General features: G+C 44.0%; 1 protein-coding gene across 26 annotated transcripts in view; it reads right to left on the minus strand.

Moving 5' to 3' along the window:
- The window catches only part of HDAC4 (histone deacetylase 4), a 250,075-nt gene that overhangs the window by 22,798 nt on the left and 205,413 nt on the right, over window positions 1-21,864 (minus strand). For all 26 annotated transcript variants that reach the window (XM_040560768.1, XM_040560759.1, XM_040560762.1 and 23 more), the window contains 6 exons: window positions 16,493-16,613; window positions 11,729-11,775; window positions 3,343-3,450; window positions 2,739-2,794; window positions 1,688-1,775; window positions 264-383 (listed from right to left, as the gene is read on the minus strand). In XM_040560768.1, coding sequence (XP_040416702.1) covers window positions 264-383; window positions 1,688-1,775; window positions 2,739-2,794; window positions 3,343-3,450; window positions 11,729-11,775; window positions 16,493-16,613 — 540 coding nt within the window. The remainder of the gene's footprint in view (window positions 1-263; window positions 384-1,687; window positions 1,776-2,738; window positions 2,795-3,342; window positions 3,451-11,728; window positions 11,776-16,492; window positions 16,614-21,864) is intronic.

The raw sequence follows: 21,864 nt of genomic DNA on the forward strand, positions 1-21,864 counted from the left end.
CAGTCGTTTGCCAAGGCGCACACTCTCCTGCCAGCTCTCGGGGCAGGACACGATGCCCACGGCTGTTAAGACTTGGACAGGAACACACCAACCACAAAGGCCTGGGCAAGGCGCTCCCAATCAAGCACTAACAAGCACAGGGGTGGGAGCGGTGGCAGGAGCTTCCCTCCAGCCCTACCCAAGATTTTTGGGGGCATCTGGCTCACAACCCCGAGCAGGTCCTACCAGACGCGGGTGGGTGCTACGCAGATCCATGCTCTTACCTCGTCGGGAGCACCACTGCCGGGAAAGAAGTTCCCATCATCATAGCGATGTAGTGAAATATAAAGAACATTAGGGTCATTGTAGAAAGCTTGCTGAGTACCATTCCCGTGGTGTACATCCTTCGGGGACAGAGATTGCATTATATGAGGGAGGTTAGTGCCTTAGTAAAAATGTAGATTAAAGCCATCAACTTGGGATTTGGAGGGGATTTCTTTGGTGTTGAGCTTCATTTGTGGTGCTGATCTAATTGAAACAGTTTATTGCAAATGAGACTAACCTGCTTTGCACAGCTGGCTTCAGGTTACACTTCCCATTTAACACGCAAGATAAATGAGAGTAAACACGATTTCAAACATTTACCAAAACACGACTCATTTACTTGGATTGAGAGAACTGGATTCATACCTAGTCTTGAGGGATGTTGGGGGTGGAAAGGCTGTATTAGTTGCCCCAAATTTGCATTTTTAATCAGTCTGTAGGGTGACCAGTGATAGGAAGTGCCCTGCAAAGTTGTCAGGTCTGGCCCAGTGATGTTAAATGACACAAACCCATTGCCCAGACCCTCTACTGCATTGCTATGTGGTGCAGAAACGCAGCCCGTAGCAGGATGGGTTTGCAAAACACTCCTGTTTCTGACATGAAAAACAGTCGGTGGGAAGTGAGGAAAAGGATGTCCATCCGGCAAAGCAAAAAGACAAATACGTTCGTTTTAACTTGTGGGTCTTGCCCAAAGGAGATTTGTTGCAATCTAATCAAAACTCTTGGCTGATACCCAGGAACTCAGATGTCTTCACAGCCACATAAATACATTTTTAAATCAATAAAATGTATCTGCCACATTTTTAAATCTATACATCACCATAGCAAAATCACAAACAAGCTCTTTCTCAATTCCACTGCACTGTCTGCAGAATATTTCACTGTCTTGATCCAATTTAGAGAACACTTCTGACTGCCAGCCCACACGTACGGAGGCTGTGTTGGCCCCGAGGCAGGACATTGAGACCATCCAGACCACCAGTCCAGCCATGCCCGACAGCCCATATCCCTCTCGGCAACCAGTCCTCCCATCTTGAAAAGAAAGCTGGGATGGATCACAGCAGTTAAGGCCAAAAACCATCCCTAAAAAAACAAACCATCACAGTTTGCAGTTACCCATCCTTGAGACTGCATTATGGGCTTGTTTTATATTAATTAAAATTTTATTCTGAAAACCATGGACCTTTTAATAGGCATTTCTTTTACTAAAACATTACAAAAATACCAACCGACCAAATAGATTTTGGGTTACAGACCACAAACAACATTTTTTCACTGACTTACAAAGTCTGGGTTGGCCTCACAAGAAACTCAAAAAAAAAAAAAAAACCATTAATAAATTTCCACCTGCTCTCCTGACGGGTAAGAACCAGTGTTTACTCACCCAGTCCACTATTAGGATTTTGCTAACGTTCAGTCTTTGCTGGAGCAGCTTGGCTGCAATTGCCACAGAGTTAAAATAGCAGAAGCCCCTGCAAGTGATGAGAGGGGGGAGAAAAGAGGAAAATGAGAGGTGTTAAATATAGGTCTCCCTGGTCCCAATGCATCTATCATCTGAGACATAACACAGTAGGAAGAAATTTCTTCTGCTTTCACTCTGCTTTCCTCTCTGGAAGATGCATATGTGCTCTATTAGGAACACAAAACTGCCAGGCGGCAGCAGGTGTCTCGTGATCTCTCAGGAGGTGCTCTCCCAGCCCTGCTGCTACGAGATGCTGCTTGGTGCCAGCTGCCCACAGGCAACCCTCAGACCTCTGGCGCTCAGGTGCGAGAGGTGGGGACCAAAGCGGACAGGCAGAGGACATGGCAGGGAGGAAAAAGAAAGGAGAGTAGGACTGGAGCACTGAGGTGCTATGTGGATTGGCTGGGAGGGAGCAGACGTGCTCGTAGAGGCCTCAGAACACTACGCTGAAGCACCTAGGGCATGAAACTTCAGCACCAGATACACGAGTGCAACATGATGTATGCAAAGCCCTAATACCAACCCTGCTGTATTAAGCACATGCAAGATGCCTGACTGCAGCTTGTGCTTCATGAAGCCTTCCCGCTCTGCCACCTTCCAGTCAGAGCTGTAATGCCAGGACACAATTATGTTTGCTGTGCTATTAATTGTGTATCCTTGCTTTCCTCACATGGAGTGAGTCATTAGCATTTAGCTTAAAACAATTAACAGGAGTAAATGAAAGCATCAGTGCTTTTCCAAAGCATGGCTGTAATGCTGATTCTTGCTAAAAATTATCCACCCAATACCACAAAGCAAGATTTTGCCCTATTCTGGAGAACTACTGGGAGCTTTGAATGGCATACTGTTTTACGTATCAATAAGCAAGAAATTCTGCAACAGTAAACTAACAAAAATCCTTTCTAATTCAGGCTGTAGGTCACACAACAGGCAAACACTGAAGCGAGGTAATAAAGCCCATACGCATACTTACATGGGTGTGCTTTCTTCTGCATGGTGACCTGGAGGCCGAACAACAGCAAATCCGTTCTACACACAGAAGTAAGAAAAGAAAGAAATGAGACAGGTTGGAAGGTTTACTTCACATGGATGGGTGCAGAGGTCATGGCCAGAAGCACTAATTCTGCTTTGGAATCACGTAGTTGTTCTCGATGGTTTCCTCACAAGAGCATAGCAGTGGATGATGCTCTCCCTTGTTCTGGAGTGGGAAGAAATCCACGTGAAATTTATGGAAACTGGCTGGTACAGCATTTCCTTCCACTCAGGGAAAAAATAAATTCTGCATGAGGTCACTGAACTGGCTGGCCCAGCTGAAGGCAACAAAAAGACTCTTGGATAACACCGGAATAGTGATTTCGCTTGCTGTTCTGGTTTCTTTCTCCCTTTTAATCAGTGCGTAAGAACATTCACCAGGAGTCTGTTGTTCACTTGCTGATATCCTCAAAGATTTTTATGACTGAAGCCAGATGGTGCCATTAAAATGAAACTAACTGGACCTCCTGCACAACACAGCCGTGAGCTGAGCCCTGTTGATCCTGTACACAGCCCACTCCAAAGCAAAACATTTTCATACCAACCTTCAGTTCTCCCGTGGCTACTTTGAAAACAAGCTCAATGACACAGCCCACGGCCAAGCGAGCGGCACCGGACGAGTGGACTTCGTTCCAAATTGTGTCGCTGTCGACCTGATCGAGACACAGAGGAACCACGGTTAGAGGCAGTGAGGATGGCCAGGAAACGGAGACTCATGTTTTATAAGGGAGTTATTCAAACGTATCAAATGTGTGAATTTGCAGAACTGATCTCAGCAGCAGCGGGGCTGGGACTGCCGTCACCCAACGACACGTGCAGAGCAGTGCCGCGGTGGCTGGCTGAGCACGCAAGGACAGTCGTGACACCACCGATGGCTGTCCCAACAAAGGACACTCCAGAGATGATCATTTGCTACAGCTCTGCGATGCTGAAGAATCAGGGCTGTAACACAGAAGCAAATTCAGCATCTCAAGCAATGTAAACCTGCAGGTGTCTCCCACCAACACTTCTAACACCACCACATCAGCACTTCTCCTCAATTGCTGGAAGAAACCGAACCCAGAGCCGAAAAGAGGTATACAAAATCATTCAACAACCCTAAGAAAAGAAGGACACAATAAGAACACAACACTTAAGAAAAGCCTGCCCAGCCTACGCCCGCCAGCAACTGCTGGGGTAAGGTTCTGCTGACACTGCCTTCCCTGGGGAAGCACAACATCAAGCCTCTCTCATCAAAAATAACAGACCTTCAGCGTCTAGGTGCTGACTACAGACATTCAATTCAACGCTAACTATCTGACAGCACCAGCATCCTCTATAGTTTCCCCCCGAAAATGTGCCAACAGGCCAACGGCAAGGCATTCCTCAGACATTCTCTGTGTCGTTATTCCACAGGATCATGTTCTAATTCAAACAAAAAGTGAGGAGCGTTGGCTTTTACCACATTCATCCCAACAACTGTACAAAGGCAGGATCGGTTTGCAGACACACGATGAAATGCCTGCTCAGTTTTTACTACAATTCAGCTGGAAGCTGCCGAGAGGAGGAGGGGGAAGGACAGCTCCAGGGCCTGCTTCCAGCAGGGGCACCACTGGGAACGCGGCTCTGGATCTCCTCCCCAGCACCCCGGCCTGTTGGCGCGCCGCGATGAAAGCAAAGCTTGTTTTCTTCTTGCCAGTCACAGCCTTTGCAAAATCCAGACTACTGGGACTGTCCCACGTCAGGATAGCTCTGCTGTACGTTTATCCTATCCATAATAGGATGGATATCCTATCCATCACAGGGTAAATGCAACATTTCTCAATGTGAAAAATCACCAGCTGTTTTTCACATATGACTCTCTGTTGAGCGTATTTATGGAAACAATGGCAAAGGAGAATGAGAGAAACGGATTATTTGTTTTGTCTGGCATCCAATCTGCTTACTAAGCTGCGGGGAGATGCATGTCACCCCGTATGACACTGAGCCACCTCCTTCACGGCTGCGCTAAAGCCAGTGGAAATTGTTCCTGGCCTCTTATCGGGGATGGTTTCTGGCACCATCTGCCCTGAGGACGGTTTTGAAGTCGCAGTAAACTATGAAAGCATTAGGAGAATACAAAAAAAAAACATCTCTGATGTGACGTTGCCAATACGTGCACTGTCACAGACTCTGGGGAGAGCTACTGCATTGATGGAAAAGCCCTACTGGTACCTCTGTGGTGCCAGGGCTCCCCTCAACCCCCATAAATTTGGGCAGTAACATGGGAATAGAAGTACGACAGGGTTTGAGTTATACAGAGCACTGATGGGAGTTGTGAGCTTGCCTGCAGAAGACAGGACTGGTCTGACCATGTCTCTTCAAAAGCCCCTGCCAGGGTGGCAAAAGCAAACCTCTTCTCCTCCCGACCGACCAGCACACTACTGTAGTGCTCTGTGAGGGTCTGTCTCCGGGCTCCTCATCAGCAGTCCCATGAAAATAGTAAGAGACAAGTCAAGTTACTTTGCAATTAGGATGCCACTGCTGTGTTCCCTTGGGAGACCCAGCATCTGCCTTCTCACATCCTCTCCTCCCATTGTCTGTGAGTGGGAGATATACACAGCTTAAGCAACAGAGAATACTGGCTTTACTTTTACTAAGGAAATGACAGACCTGGTGCCTGTAATATTAATTCTGGCTCCTGGTATCTCAGATAAGGACAAGGTTGGTAGGACTCCGCTGCCTCACTTCTGCAGGGCAAGGGCCACACCATGGTGGCTCCCATGTTTCTTAGCCGCAGGCTCCACTCGAGGGAGATACAGCGGCACTGTTTAGTCGGGACTGAGCTAATCTAACCTGTCTGTCTTAGTCTTGAAAGAAAATGATTCAGGACACCAACAGCTGAGAGGTGCTTTCTCTCTCTTTTCCCCATGACAGCAAGTACCAGGCCCCCTCCATGGATGCAGAATTGCAGAGGGCCACGTTTATTCATCGTAAAGGCATCAGAGAAATAAAAACACTGAAAAGCAGAATTCACATGTCCTGTGCACAGCTTTACCTAAGGACCCTCAGATCCCCGCAGATGTCCGTTTGTGCCAGCCTTCCCCATAAACCATGCAAAAGTCACCAGTGTCTGAGCCAAGCACCACTAAATTCAGGCCCTTTGATGCCTGCAGAAACCAGGCTCGCATTGGCAGTGCTTCAAGAACAAGGAGGGCAAGACAGGGCGGTTTTGGAGAGTTATTATTTCTGCAGACAGAAATTAGGTACTTAGAGAAAGTATTCCACCTGTGGTTTAGAAGCCAGTCTCAAGGACTCTGCCATGCTCCCCTGCTCAGCTACCAAGCAGAAGGACTGGATCAAGAGATGTCCCTTCCCACCTGCAACTTCTCCACTGCCCCATCCCACATGCACACATCTCCAAGATAAGGATTTAACACCCAGCCACCTTCCCCAGAACGGATGTCTGGAGACTGCTGGGCCCGAATCCAAGGCAGCACTTCATCATCTGTTTGACTGCAAGTGTTTGAACAGTCCCACTGAAGTCATCAGCGCTCTGCGGCAGAGGGGTGTAGACTCTGCCATGGTGGAAAATGTTATTAATGTGGCCCTGAGCTGGACTGCTCTCCAGCTCTGGAGCTGCTGCTGTTTGGTGCTCGGGCTGCTGTTGACCCCTCCATCATTCCTGAATTCTGAAGTTCATTACAGGGAGACGCTATTTGGCTTTCCCTGCCTGCGAGTCCTTTGATGTAGCTGCCATCACAGGAGTTGTTGCTGGGACAGCACATCAAGCCTTACCATCTGGAAGGACTTTACGGAGAGAGGAAGCATATTTCTTGCCTCTCGTTGATCCAAGAGCATGTATTTCTCTTTTTCTCCCCTGAACCGGAGGATACAACTGCGTCAGAGATACCGAGTCTTCCACATCTGCTGCTGTTGAGTGGATGAGCACACTCATCTCCTTGAGAATAATATTAGAGCCTTGCTTATTCCAACAAAGGAGCTGCTGTTTCTGCTACACGGGCTCTTAGGAGAACTGAGGACCTCCAGAGGTGGGGAGAGTGAATTCAGTTCCTGGGTCCTGCTGCAGACTCCTAAACCTTTGCATGTACACTTATTATAAAATAATGAGGGAAGGTCCGTTTGAGAGAGGCTTTCCTCTTCTAAAAGGAATGTCTAAAATGTTTCTGGGTGAAACCTGAAAGAACTTGTCCTTCCTCTAAACGTGAAGTCTTTATTAATATACACGATGAGGCTCCTACTTGTGCTGTGTACTGAACTATATGCTGACAGGCAGCCATTTGAAAATGAAATGAGGACGGTCTTAAAAAAAAAAGTTTCAATATTTTAATCTTTTCTTTAGCTGAAGAGCTATGCAGATAAATTAAACACAGGGACAGGCAGAGACAAGTGACTCTATAAAGTGAAGGGGAACAAAGGAGTTCTACTCTCCTCTCATCACAGCTCATCATCACACTTCGGCGACAGCAGCACACACCAGTTGTACGGCCGGTGAGCTGTCTGTACCTAACTACATCTCCTTAAGCACTGACTAAAACGCTCACCTATTTTTTCCTTCTAAGACCTGCTAGGAAGTATCTTCTCATTTACATTCCATGGAAGTCACTTTTGTTGTCTGTGCTTTGCTGTATGCTCACACAGGCAAAGATTTTTTACAGTCTAATCAGGACGTTACAATCAAAAATAAAAGAATAGATTCTGGAAGAGATCAAAACCATTAAGAATCACTAGATTTTTTTTTCTAAGAATGAGCACAGAAAAAAAAGAAAATATTATATGTGAAAACAACAAAAAAAAGAATTAAAAATACTAGCTATCAAAATCAAGTCTTTGAGTGTTTTGAAGTATTTGGATGCAAGTGTGCTGGAAATATTTTGTGGATTCTCAATGCTCAAACTCATTTCTCTAAAATCTTCTTCTAATTATCCTGGATTACGTAACACTGGTGCATGTAAATCACAGATTAAAAAAAGTATGTGTGCTGCAGAGAAGTGAAGGTAATGTTGCTAAGTAAAAATAGTGCATACTGTACTTGCAGATGTTGCTAAAGATCAGTGGGAATAAATTACAGTTGTTTAAATCAGAGCTCACATCTGTTGATATAAGTGCTTCTGTGCTTTCTTCCTTTTCTGCTGCGATCAGGATGTGTGCAGGTGGGAGGAGGTTTGCTAGCGTCAGCTACGATGAATTGAAGGCTCCTTGTATAAAACAAACCAATGAGGAAAAAAAAACCCAAGACTTTCCAGCCACTGGGGAACAAATATCCCTTTTTCTCACTGATTTTGAGACATTGTGACCTCGTTTTTAAAGAGATTGAAAGGCGTTATGTGATGAACTGATTTTCTCTAAGCTTTTTCCTGCTCTTTCAAACTTCTGTTGTGACACTAGAATACACACTAGTATAAAGAACTCATGGAAATTCAAACGATCCCTGATCATTTAAAACAGAACAGGAAGATCTACCAGCTCTTCATGGGCTTCCCCCCACCAAATTGTTCTACATTGCCTTTCAGGCCCATTTATTCTTTTAGCCTACATGGTAACTCCTATGGGAGAGAGTTGTGTTGTTTGTGTACAGAAAAAGGACTTGACTTCAAGCTTTCCATCCCATAAAATCATTTGACGTCCTCAGCCCAGCAATCATTCAGCTTTCACCTGCTCCAGTCCAGGTCTCCTTCCTGACCACCAGCATTATTTTGCATCCAGCAACATTGAATTTCGTGTACTACTTCGCTATTTAGTCTCTCGTTATCATGACACCAACAGTATTTCTCTGCAAATATCTTTCGTCTTGATGACCGTAAATAAATCTCATACCATCAGCAAAGTACATTTGCTTACAGCCCATCCCAGCTTTGCAGCATTTCAGTGAATACACAGACCTGTGGGGGGCTGTAATTCCCACCACCGTTTCCCATCTTCTAACCATTGATGCATCCAAAAGAGGACTGGTCCCAACTCATTCTACAGTAGCCAGATTTTTGAAAACCTTTCTTATTCCTTATGGCATCATGTTTGCCCTGTAGCAAGCATTTGCCAGACCAGCATTGAGTTCCCTGAGTAAAACCCTCCTTACAAAGCCGTCGGACAACTGGAAAGCTGCCTGGTGTCTTGGTGAGCTGAACGCAAAGACCCATGACTTATCCACAAGTCTGTACTTATCATTAAGTGACAAAGTCAGAGAAAACTAAACTTCTGCTGAGAAAAATCCCCACTTTTTCCAATCTGGGCTACAAAACATCATCTCTACATAGCCCAGCAGATGTCCCACAGGCGCTTGGATCACCTCGGGCACCTCATGTTCCTACCAGTGAAACCAGTACAAAGTGAGTGGAGCCCACACAAACTTCTAACACTACCAGGGCTGCCTCTCCTCAATCTTCTAACTCGAAAGTCAGAGATAAAACAAAGACAGACGACCGCTCAGCAACAAGTAATGCTCTGCCATCCTGGTGATCTAGTGCAAGGGAGAGTGTAAACACAACTCTAATGTTCCTCATCCGTCAAAAGAGCTCTACAGACACCTTGCAGCCTACGTGATGGCCAGCCAAACAACAGCAGAACCCTTAAGCTCTCTTGCTAGAACAATTTAAAATAATTTAATTATACCATAATAAGCACTCAATCTCCCAGCAGTCTTCACATACTGAAACTCCTCAGACTTAAATTACACTTCCTCTCTCACTGAAATTCTTCATAACTGACGTTTTACCCAAGGCCCTCATGTTTTAAAACCTTTTTTTTTCTGATTTCTTCAAAAAATATTGTATGCATCTGAAAAATGCCTTGTCATCCCCTTTGGTGGAGAAAATAATTTGGTTTTCATCTGCTACTGAAAGGCGTGCTCTGTGGCCCCAGCTAAAATCCCACTATAGGGCTTCTTCCAGCTTTTTCCCATAGCAAATCAAATCAAGAGCAACTTGTCTCACAGAACTGGCATGCTAACAAAGACTACAGCTTTCCCTGTAGTTCTTCAATAAACACAGAACGCTGCAAAACAGCTTTCTTGACAAATCTCACACTTCGAAAGACAGTAGAAAACAGGCTTGAAAGGACTACGCTTAAAACCACCCAGAGCACACACATGCGTGTAACGCTTAATATGCTATAGCCTATCATTCTGTACCATGGCCTCATTTTCCCTACAAATATATGGCTGCAGTGTACATACTAATTAGAAATGCATCCCAAAAGCAGTGACAAATACGTTTTCCTGCATCAGACATGACAGCAGAAGCACACGAATAGCTGGCACTGTATTCCAATGGAACTGGGGAACAAAAACCAAGGAAAACAACCACAATCCATTTTTATGAAAAATTTGACTAACATATTGTTGATTCTAATAAATTACTACTTTTAAAAAGCTTTGCTGATAAAACATGAAAATATCTGCTGGGATTACTACAGCACTGCAGAAATGTTGGCAAATGTTTTATTTCATATTTAAGGGTCTGTGGAGACAACTGAGCAGCAACTTAACTGCACTCGCTATCTTTATTACGAGCGTATCAGTAATACCAGCACTGTGGCGTTTCCTGCCCTGATTTAGGATTTAATGCAAGACTTCTGGGACTGCACTCGGCTCAGGCACTGTCTCTACTTGTTACCATTCAGTCTTCATTTGCAAATGATAATTTTTGCTTTGAATGGCATGCCTGACTGCAGGGCAGAGTAAATCCAAACCTTTTAAACTCTAGCCAAAAATTTGCCATGAATTAGGAGACTGCAGCATATTTACAATACAAAATAAAATATCGCTACGAGTGCTCAGTGGTGGCGGTATGAATAAACGCCGATTATTCTTTTTTTGACGGGATAATTTTCAAAGCAGCGATTTTGCAAAGACTCAGGAAGAAAACAATTTTGTTTCATTTCCATAACAGAATCCAGACCTCTAGATTCAACCTCACGAGCTACAATTATGCATAAGAACTACCACTGTGAATTTTCAAACACAATGCCTTTTATTGTCTCTTCTCATTCTTTTCCCTTCCTGTTCTCCAAGTTTCTGTAGTGTCACCCTACATAGAAAATTTGGAGCAGAAAAATCTGACTTGAAAGGAAAACTTTCAAGTTTTCAGGCTTAAAAATAAATAAATAAGTAAAAAACAAACCACAACAAACAAACAAAAAATGCAACCCAAACCTTCAACACAAGGTATTTGAATGGTATTTGTTTTTGTAGCCTCATGGGAACAAACAAAAAAGCTTTTTCTACTATATGAAATCTTGACAGATGAAAACTAATGTTGGGCTTTTTCATGATGGACGGACAGATATTTTAGTCACCTCTTTCAGAATTCAGGCGTGACTGTCCTAGAGCTCAAGAAATGAAAGATGTCAAATACCAAAGACTGCAGTTCCCTCACGCTGTGTAACCCGCAAGACTTTTCATTCTAGGACAATAATAGAGCCCAGACACAAATACAATAACTTACTATTTACAGGAACTTCCCAAAAATTGTCCTTCGGTATCACTATTTTATTAATATATTTTCCACCTGCACTAAGAGGCATGCAGGCAGCTCTGAAGTGCAAATACTGAAGATGAAACACCTACACAGCACAAGCAGCATGAAAAGCACATCTTGCTTTCTGTGTAGTTGCAGTGCATTTTTGGATTCAAGGCTGCTTTAAAATTCAGTAACCTCTCGTCCATTAAACATCACTGCCTGAAATGAGGTTTCTTGTCCCAAAAGCCAGAGACGAAACATGCCTATGAATGTCCCACCCGCTTCAGTGCTCCAAAATAGTTTAAAATCTTCACGCTGCTTTTGAAGAAAGGCACGTGAGGCTGTCACTGCTACCCCGCACCCCAGGCAGACCCTGTTTATGGATAACATCTGGTTGTAATTACCTACTTGATGGAATGCAAAGCAACAATTTTTGTTACCGATGGGACTCAGAGAACAAACAGGACATTATTTACACATTAAAGAGAGTACTCACCCCAACACCACCACAAGGAAGCCTGACAAACATCGACGTTAGAGAACCTGCAGAAAAAAAAAAAAAGGTATCCACTAAGTCAAAAAGTCAAAGTTTACCAGATTTTGGTCCAATTTTATGGCAATGATGAAAACTTTCTTAACACAGTAACAGACCGTGGTTTTCTAGCAATTTTCAGAAAACACAGTCAATACTGTTATATTACAATGCAGAGATAAACAATATACGCACTTGGATGTGTTCAAAAGCCTCTCCAACATAAAAGCCTTCCATAAATCACTTATTTTTATGCAAACGTTCTGTGCTGTCCTACATTTCAGGCAATCATGCTGACTATAAATGATTGAGACGCTATCAACAACTGTTCAGCATGTCTGAGATGAACATTTTAACTGCTTTCAACTGAAAGCGGATGGGAAATCATAAAAACACCCTAATTATCAGTCATCTGCACAGACGCTAGAAGACTTCGGAGCACACTAGCTTCATAAAAGACGAAGACAAAAAATAAACCGGTGGCAAGCAAACAGAACGTGTTTTGACTGAAAGAGCAAAACCAACATTAAGAATTCGGGAAAAATGGAGAGAAACATCTGTAAGACCAATTTTGCTACTGTAAGGACTGTAACATAACTTCCTCAGCTTGTACATCAGCAATATTATTACCCATTCAAAATTCTGCAGATTTATAAACCGCACAGTTTATAAAAGAATGTGTTCTCTCATATGCACCACTACTCCCCTATATGTATGTCTTGTACATGTGTCTATGCACAACAAGCGAATGGGGAGAAGGAAATACACGCATGCAGGCACTGTAAAGATCTGTGGTACATTGCCTGAGATTCAATTGCTTGACATCTATTTAAAAACAATGAAAGCTAACAGTTAAATAAGCTGTTTTTTGTTCGTTTGTTTGTTTGTTTTTCAACCAAACCAGGTTCCTGCTCTGGTCATGTCTATATTGAAAGAACAAATGCCCTCCGGTGCTAACGACCATCTTTGCAGAGCGTGAATTAGCCATGACGTGACACACGTTACCAAGGACCATGCTGGTGTCAAATGCATAGCAGACATACGTTACCCCTTTGACTGAAAGCGGAGTTAATGCATCTGTATTATTAATCTGAGCACACAGTGAGATTCACTCTGTGATTAGATCCACATGAAAACTCTTAGATCATCCTGCCTTAGACCTCCTGTCACATCTTTCACTGCTAATCCACCTATTATTTCAATATTTATCTTCTTGACAACAATTTATGATTGCTATCCACAAATTAAAAGCAGCCTCATTTGCCTGCATTTAAACTTGTTCAGCTGGTTCCAAAGCTTCTCACTGTCAAATGAGAGAGAGATTCATATTCTTCGTCTTGAGACTTTCAAGGGCCTTAGCAACATTTCAAGGGGTAAAGTTATGCAACCTGCCTTGAAAGCCACCACGTTTGAGCTCTCCTGATAAAACACAGCAAAGCAGATCTCTGCAATGCTCAAGCTCCTCTGGGGAAGGTAACTTCAACGTCAGCAGTGGACGTCCACAACAGCAAGGCAGCTCTCCCGTGCTGGTGAAGGAGGGAATTTGTTGAGAAAGGAGTAAGGCTCGGAAGTAACAGACTACGGGACAACTGCAGAAGAAGTAATCAGCAGAGCCATGGTATCCAAATGCATTGAGATCTGCTCACAGTTCTGAAAAATCTGAGCTATTTACCCCCTTCCCACATTCACTTAAAGAACTGTCAGATGAAGCAACATCCCTGTCATCATTTGCAGAAGCTTAAAAAAAAATCCTCGTTTTCATCTTTCAGCTTTACAAGTTCTTCCTTTTAGGCTGAGATTTCTCATGCTTTTTCTTGCTCACAGACATATCAAAGGCAAAGAGTTTACACGGAGCCAGTTATCCTATTGCAGTCGTACACATGTCAAGACACTCAGGTCTAACCAACTCGCATTTGCATATGTGAGCCTCATGCAAAGCTTTGGTCTCAGACTTCAAACCTGCCATACATTTAGCCCACAAATATATTTAAAAGAACCCCACAAAGCTGTTTTGTAAATATAAAAGCCTTTTAAACTTTCAACAAGAGAGGATAGCTGAAGAAGGGGCTGCTTACAGGCTTGTTCACCTCTATGCACAAACAAATATGCACAAATAGGCTTTTCAGGGAGGCTTTCCCAACACATCAGATGCTGTTATCCTCACTCAAATCCAGCACTATGGAAGCCATCAAGCTAAGAAACTGTTGTTTTTTTGGGACAGCATTGCCCTTCCTGCCCTGTTCCCAAAGGAGAGCTCCTACCTGGATACTACACAAATGTCCTCTCCAGGCTCACTCCTCTTGCCATCTCAGCTCTCTGCACTGTCCCTCTGAATTCTGGGTGTCGAGTTGTCACCTCGAGTTCTCCTGCCTGGCAGGATAACTGGCAGCCATGCTGAGAGGCAAAGATGTTTGCTCTTGCCCTGAGCTTGGCACGAGTGTCAGTGCCAGCTGTGGCCAGGCAGAGCTCCGCAGCAGTGGCCCTGTGTGATGGGGGTGCCTGTGGGAAGAGCCAGACCAGCTGGACAAAGATGCTCATAGAAGCTGGTCGGGAGTCCGACTCCTAACAGCTCGAGGCTAAAAAGTGCCACGTGGGTTTAGGAAACAAGCTCTAAACTCAGCTAAGCGCTACCAGAAATCCCTTCCTACTGCTGACACCTGGGACTTGACTTCCTGCCTACACCTGCAGCCTTAAATAGTGGAGAAAAAAAAAAAAAAAAGCTGCTGGGCAGAGTTTTGGGTCATGGCTAGAGCCCCAGCGTTAACCCCAGCCAAGCTCTGGTCTAACACATATAGGTTAGTCTTAGATCTGATTGATCAGGAATACTGCCCCTTGACAACGTGAACTTCTTTGCAAATTACACCTAAACATGCAACACTTTGTACTGGAATACTCTCAGGTACTGCAATTTTTTTTTTTCACTAGAGACAAACTTAATCTCTAAAGACATTTTAAAATGAATGATTGAAAGACACGTGGGGGCACAGAAAACCTACAGAAGTCATCAAAGGTAGAGCAAGAGTTTCTTGTCCCCCAGGTTCTCTAAACAGGTTTGTTTCAGCAAAACTTGGGAATCTCAAAATCCCGTGCTAAACAAGCAAGCTGTTTTCTCGCCCAAATACACCTGTGGAACTATTGATGCAGATTGTGCCAAGACTTCAAAGGGAACAGCAAAATATTTCAAGAGGATCTGACACTGGAATGAGCGGGAAACACTCAGTGTTACCAGCGCATCTGGCAAGGGGCATCAAATGCCTGACTATCAATTGCCCCTAAAGGAGCGGGGTTAGCATGGCCAAGAGCCCCCGGTCCCATGCAGGCGATGACCACTGTCAGAGGCAGGGTACAAACCCCACCTGATCCTGGCTGGTGAAGCCACCAGCTCAGGTGCTAGAGGACTGCCCACCTCCCACCACAGGGAATCTGATCCAGAGTAGATGGCTGGGGGACAAATCCTCATTTTCAGCGCCATACTTCAAGAACTTGCAGTGAAATCAGTCAGTGTGAAGGTGGTGCAACTGCAAACGAGGAGCCCTCTCAGATTTACTGGGGAAGATTTACACCCTGTTTCTTTGGACTGGTGGATACAACTTAACTCAAGGCGAGAGTTTTACACTACCAAGGATATGACATCGTAAATTTTTAAAACTGTACATACTAATTGCACCATCATTCAGCCAGAGATGTCTACTTTTCATTTCTCTGGGTTTTAAAGAGGTGGTAACTTAGCTAAAAATATAGTGCTAATTATATGTTTGAACAACTGGCTAATAGCTTTCCTCTTCGAGGTTCTCATGTACATACTTAATATGTTGCAAAAATCTTTCCAGCTCTTTTGCCACAACCATTGCAATATGCAGACCATCAAGTTAATCCTCTTTTTATATGGTTCAAAGTAAAGGTAATCCCCAAAATAAACTTTCTAAACTTCTAGAACTCTCTTTTTACTGATGCCCACAAGAGAACTTCCCCAACTGCTCCTCTGGCCTATCACCTACTGCTGCAAAAGGAAAAAATAAAGGGAGAAGTCATCTCCATGACAGGAAGGTGCTAAAATCAATGTGATATGGTTATCTGGTTTCTATGGGTGGAGTTGGTTATCTGAACAACCATCCCCTAGATACTCTGCAGGCAAAAAGTCGATATTTTACAGCAGATGCAGTCCTGTTTTAGGGAAGATCCAGTCCCCAGTGAAAGGGATAAACAATCTTGTTCGAAATTAAACAAAATGTAGGACTATCTAAGAGGCCCCTGCATCTTTCTTGTGGATTATCCATACAAATCTGACAGCTATTTGTTGATGTTTATGCAGCTGGTTGGTGCTGGAGATCTAGGTCCTTAGCAGGGTGTTCCAGTTCCTACCAAGCAAAGAAGAACTTTCTAACATGCAGAGCAGAGTGTCCAAGGATACAATAGACTCTAAATTATCTTTCCTCCTCAGAGAAGGTTATTTTAGATTTTGAAGACATCAGTGCAAGGAAGTTGTAGCTATTTAAAAGGTTCAGAGATCACCTGAAGAACAGGAGATGTATCTTGCACTACCCATGTCAATGCTGAAAGTAGCAGAGGGAAGAATTGTCTTGGGAAATGCCTATAACTGAGGCTGGCAGGACCCCCACATGCCCACCTTTCACACCACCAACGCTAAATGATTGCCAGTCGGGGCTGTGGACAGTAGCCTGAATGCTTGAGGTCAGGAAGGGGAGCCCTCCCCACAGCCAACGATACCTAGAAGTTTCTTGCTGTCCAGTTTCTGTCTGTTCAGAGGGTTTGTGCCGTACAGCAGCGTATGGGCTTCCGAGTGAACTGTCTGCAGCTCTTCTAGAGTTGCTTTTCTTCCACGAATACACTGAAAGAGGAAAGAAAAGGGGTGATGAAATCCCTGATTAAATGCTCAACTCATTACTGAACTTTTTTCTTTTTTTTTTCCTTTAACTTAGCAAGTCATAAAGACAGCAAGTAATAAATCTAATCTGGTTCTCACATGAAAAAATCTTTTGTAAAGGAGATTTTGGTTTAATCCCTTATTCAAAATACTACCGTGAGATAAGAAGTCATATTTGATTTTTTTTTTATGTTTGTTTTAAAAATATTTACCATAGCATTTGATAAACTACAGAGGGATTGCTCAACTACTGATTATTCAGTATTTCAGCTATTAACCATTAGGAAGTGATTTACTGATGAAAATGTGGCCCAAAAATACTGCCCCCCATCTCCACTGCAATTATTAAGATAACCTGAAAAATTCTCCCCAAAACACCAGTTTCCAAACACAACCTTAAATCAATTAAGGGTAAACTACAGATTTTCTGTTCTGAAATTGATCTTGGAAATCCTACAAGATTAAATTTATTATGAATTGTTTTCTTATACCGTGATGCATCTTGAGCTGGAAATACCATAGCATATATGCTCATCCCTGCTTTTGTTGGTGGTTGAACCCAAGAAGGGAAGGTGCACACTGAAGTCTTCATTGTAGATGATGGAAAAACTTTTACTCATGTCAGCAGGACTCAACTTCACTTTAAATTTTACAAGGTGGAAGTCTTTTCCCCTCTTTCCATAGGGTTCCAGCATGCTTTGGGGGCTTATCTTTTGTTGCCATCACCCAATTGTGATGCAAATTGTGTTTGTAAGAGCAAAGTGCAGTTCGGAGATGCTAGATCCCGTGCAGTATGAGGTGGTCTCTCACATAGCAGCAAGGCAAGCACATGGTGCCTGAGGGATAGCAGGTATTCCAGATGGGGCAACTGACTCCTGACAGTGGAAAATGCACCTCACCTTCTTAACTGGGAGCTTGTGAGTGCCCCCAGAATGTTGGCAGGGGGAATACACGGTGAGCTGACAAGTGCTGAGGTTTGGGGTAAGTCAAGAGGTGGCCATCTGAGAGTGGGGAAGGAGTTACTCAAAAATGAGGACTGCTTTGCGTCTGAAACTCGCGTGCACTCCCACCCCACCACTAGAACTGTATTTTACAGGGCTTAGAATTACTTAGTGATTTTTTTGTTGTTGTGATTTGGTCTAAAACATTTTAAAAGGAGTTGTCATTTGGAGTGGTGGTTTATTTCCTACAGAAGAAACGACATGATTATTCCTCTCCGCTACAGCGTAACATAAGTAGTTGACAATAAGCATGCTGGAAGCTCTGAGAGCCCCTTGTGGAGATCACACAAGCCCCAACGACGAGTGTCACTGTGCTGGATGGTGCAAGGCCAGCATGTTCCTTGTCACATAGCGGGCACTGCACAGCCCTCACCGTGGCTCAATCAAAAGCATGCCAATTGCTTTTTTAAGACTTCCACGTTCCTGTGGAAGCAGTTTCCAACGAAATCCAAAAAGTGGATAGCTTAAGGAAAAAGAAAAAAAAACCAACACCCACATTCCTAAGAAGAACAGACTTTCAAATGGAAAACTTGTTCTAAAGCTAAGGTCAAAGAGTGCCCCTCACTCCCGGGACGCTGTGCAGGGCTCCTGCCATTTGGGAAGCAGTGCCGTGCAACGCTTGCTTTGCAGGACTGCTCTGGACACAAGCGGTGCTGGAGGACAGGCGTCACCGCTTCGAAGGCACCGGCACTTGCAGCAAGGCAGCGCCTGCTGCAGCAACACCACCCCAGGGGGCGCAGGGACCCCCACCGCAGCGCACAGCCCCTGCCACCAGCATCTCCATGTATGAAGCACGGTCCAAAAAACAACTTTAGGGAACTGTGTCCCAAAGCTTCTGCGTAAGCCTCCGTCCCACGTTTCAAAGTGCACAGGAAATCACTTTGTAAAATCATTTGAGCCATAAGGCAGCAGAAATCAAAGCACTGCAGGAGTGCTCGTGCACTCTGGCTCTCGTAATTTTGGCATTTCTGCTCTCCAGTTCCTCTTTCATTTTCTCTGTGCTCTGCTTCACCACCTAGCATTTCCTGAGGTTAATGATGAGGCAAAAATACACCATCCCATTAAAGAGGCAATAATCACAAAAATGTTAGACCCAGAAGGGATGGAAATATCTGGCAAATCCCCCTTGAACTTTTATCCTGTCTTCCTTTTTGTTCATGGTAAGTCAGTGTCAGTTACCCCGTACAGGCTTTTATAGCTTCCCTTTCACCCATATGCCAGTTTTGTCCTTAGTTTTAATGTAAGGATATCCAGAAAGATAGGATAGCCAAGGCAGACCTTGTCCCAGCCGCAGTCCCCTCTCCGTGCCACAAAAAGCCATGAAAATGGGTACAAAGCTTCTTTCCAGAGACTGATACCCCAGGCACCACCAGCACCACCTCCCTGGGCACAGCCTGGGTGCTCTGTGATGGCAAATCTTCGGTGTGGGGTGGCTGTCTGGAGGCTTCACCGCGCCGATGCCCAGCGGTTCGGCAGTGTCAGAGCGGGGACTGATCCTGCCCTCGAGCCGGACGCTGGCACAAGGCCGTGTAAGGAAGGCTGTGCATGTCTCAGCTCTAGCAGATGGTCCAGCCCAGGGTCTGTTTTCCATGTCTGTCCTCTGCAGCTGCAATTAACCTAAGGGCTTGAGCTAGCAGCCCTTGTACTTTAAACAACGCAGGATTGCTGCCAGGACAGGCCTGGAGACAGACCCTGATTCAGGAACTCATTCTTCCCGATCCTGGTTGAGCAGTCCATGGATCTGATTATGTCCAAAACACACAGCAAAACCTATTGATTCCCTCATGCTTTTGATGAAGGCTGGGAGGATTATTCTACACAGTGATTGCAGGTTTTTGTTTGGGGGAGAGACTCTTTTATTGCGATTGCCTCAATTAGTATAATTGTTGCTTTTAAATTCTGAACATACACCAGAGTAATTGCCATATTTTATAAAGCTAACTTAATTAAACAAGCAATACTTTAAACCGCAGTTGTTGTTAAGTTTGGACAACTGCTTTCACTCCAAAGGGTCATCTTTAAACTTGTGCAACCCTGTCAGACTCTTACCTATCACACTGCAAATCTGGCGCACATTTTCCCCTCAGCTGGATGTAAAACAGCTTTTGGACAACTTCAGCAAATACATATCTGTTTCACTGCCGAAAGATGGGGGGAGGAGGGTGGTGGATGGGAAGCAATGTGCTTTTTCTGTTCTAAAAATATTCGTACCCCTTATGGATCACTTCTATCACCTCCAAGAGAAATGGTAGGAACTCGGTACTTGGCAGGTTCTATAGAAGCCTCTGGGTTGCCTGATGAAAATGGGTTTTCACATTTCTGAAATTTCAAAGCAAGTATTTTTTTGCATGCATGATAAAATATTTATCTGCGAGCCCTTTTCTGGCTTGGGGCATGTGTGCAACAGAAACACCAAAAGAAAATTTCCAGGAGACAGAGAATCGTTTGAGCTTGCATGAGGAAACAGAGTTGGAATTTATTTCCAGCACGCAGTTGTGTGGGGAACAAGAGCTGCTGAACTCTTTCTGGAAGAGGAATGGGGATCCCAGTCGAGTTGCCTGATCCCATACACAGTGTATAGGATTATTTACTATGCAGGGTGCTGTGTTTTTACCCCTGGAGCAAATATTTGCAGCCAATAGAATCAAACTATACCCACACCCAGACCACAGCAAAGGACTGTTAAGGAAGCAAGAGGAAACATGAGGATAAGGAAATGTCAAAGTTCAAACTGTCCTTTTACAAACAGAAGTTGTTATAAGTGGATTAACTGCATAATCACAAACAATTTTCACATCAGGCCCTTGGGCTTACTTAACTGGCTCATAATGTCTGAGGCACAGGACAACATACCTGCAACAGTGAAAATAAAACGAGTGTGCACAGATGTGTCAGCCAGAAATACCAGCTAAAAAATAATGTAGAATAAAACAGAAACTCAGCAAAAAAGAAAAAATATATCGCCTGGAAAAATGTTGAGTGTTATAATCTATGTGTTACTGTTACCTAACAATAATTCTGAAAATATTCACCTCTTTCAGGGTGCCTGAGAGTACTGCTATGCAGATTGAGCAGTTATAATCCTTAAAAAGTTGTAGAAACATAACAGGCTGCACTGCTATTAAGCGTTACCATGCTGACATAAACAGCTCTTTTAAAGTTTTGCCTATCATGCACACCACTGCTGGTGAGGATAGAGAGGGAGTGCAGGGCATAGCTGCCTTTCTGTCCTTCACTGAGCTGTCTGCATAGGCAGCAGGGATTTGAAAAAATAACAGCAATTATTAGGCCAGGCTCCAAAATTCCTTCTAAATAAATTGTATCATTGAGTGTGTTCCACAGAATGAAGCTTTCTGCATGTGAAATCTAAATCTCCTGTCCTGTGGCAAGGAGACAAGCCCATCATCCCAGGTGATGCCAACAGCTCACACACATACTCCAACCTAGCAGCAGAGATCATTCCCATCAAAAAAGCTATCCCTTTGCCATGCCAAGTGCACGTGATGTGAAGGTAACCTTCGCTGATGGAAAACGAAGTGTATTTTATATTGCCCTACACTCTGCTTACTGGTAGGCAGGTTCTAACTGAGGAGCTTCAGAAATCCTATGAAGGACAGGGGAGTGACCAAATGGTTTTGCACCATGGAAACAAATTACATCGGTCAAGGACAACAGAAGGTTGTCTGCAGATCCAGAAGAAACCCTATCAAACAGAATATTGAAGTGAGGAGGCAGGAAGGAGATGGAGAAAGAGGGAAAGGCTGTGCCCACAAATCCTGTGGGACAAGATAAAGAAAAACTTTCATGCAGGTCTGGGCAGGAGTAGGAGATGGTGGGGGTAAAGGAACAGGGAAGCTAACCAGAGAGAGCAGCAAGTGCATTTAGCACGGCTGGTTATCCTGAAATGGCAGGTCAGACCTTTAAGAAAGTCCTCACAGAAGGAAATAGGAATCGAGGTAGGAAGCTAACATTACATATTCATCGCTTTCAGAGAAAAGAAGAGTTAAGATGAGGCTGAATTTCACCATAAGGGAAACATAGGTGGAAAGGAGGTGAAGATCTAAACCAACTCCTACGGTGAGAGCAACCTAGAATAACAATGGAAGGAAAAGAGCAGTTGTTTGGGATCCTACAATGAAGAACTTCATACATTATAGAACAACTATAGCACAAATCTAGGAGACAGGACAATTAGCACTGCACAATTTAACTAC

The sequence above is a fragment of the Cygnus olor genome, chromosome 6 (assembly GCF_009769625.2).
Source record: "Cygnus olor isolate bCygOlo1 chromosome 6, bCygOlo1.pri.v2, whole genome shotgun sequence".
Classification (NCBI taxonomy): domain Eukaryota; kingdom Metazoa; phylum Chordata; class Aves; order Anseriformes; family Anatidae; genus Cygnus; species Cygnus olor.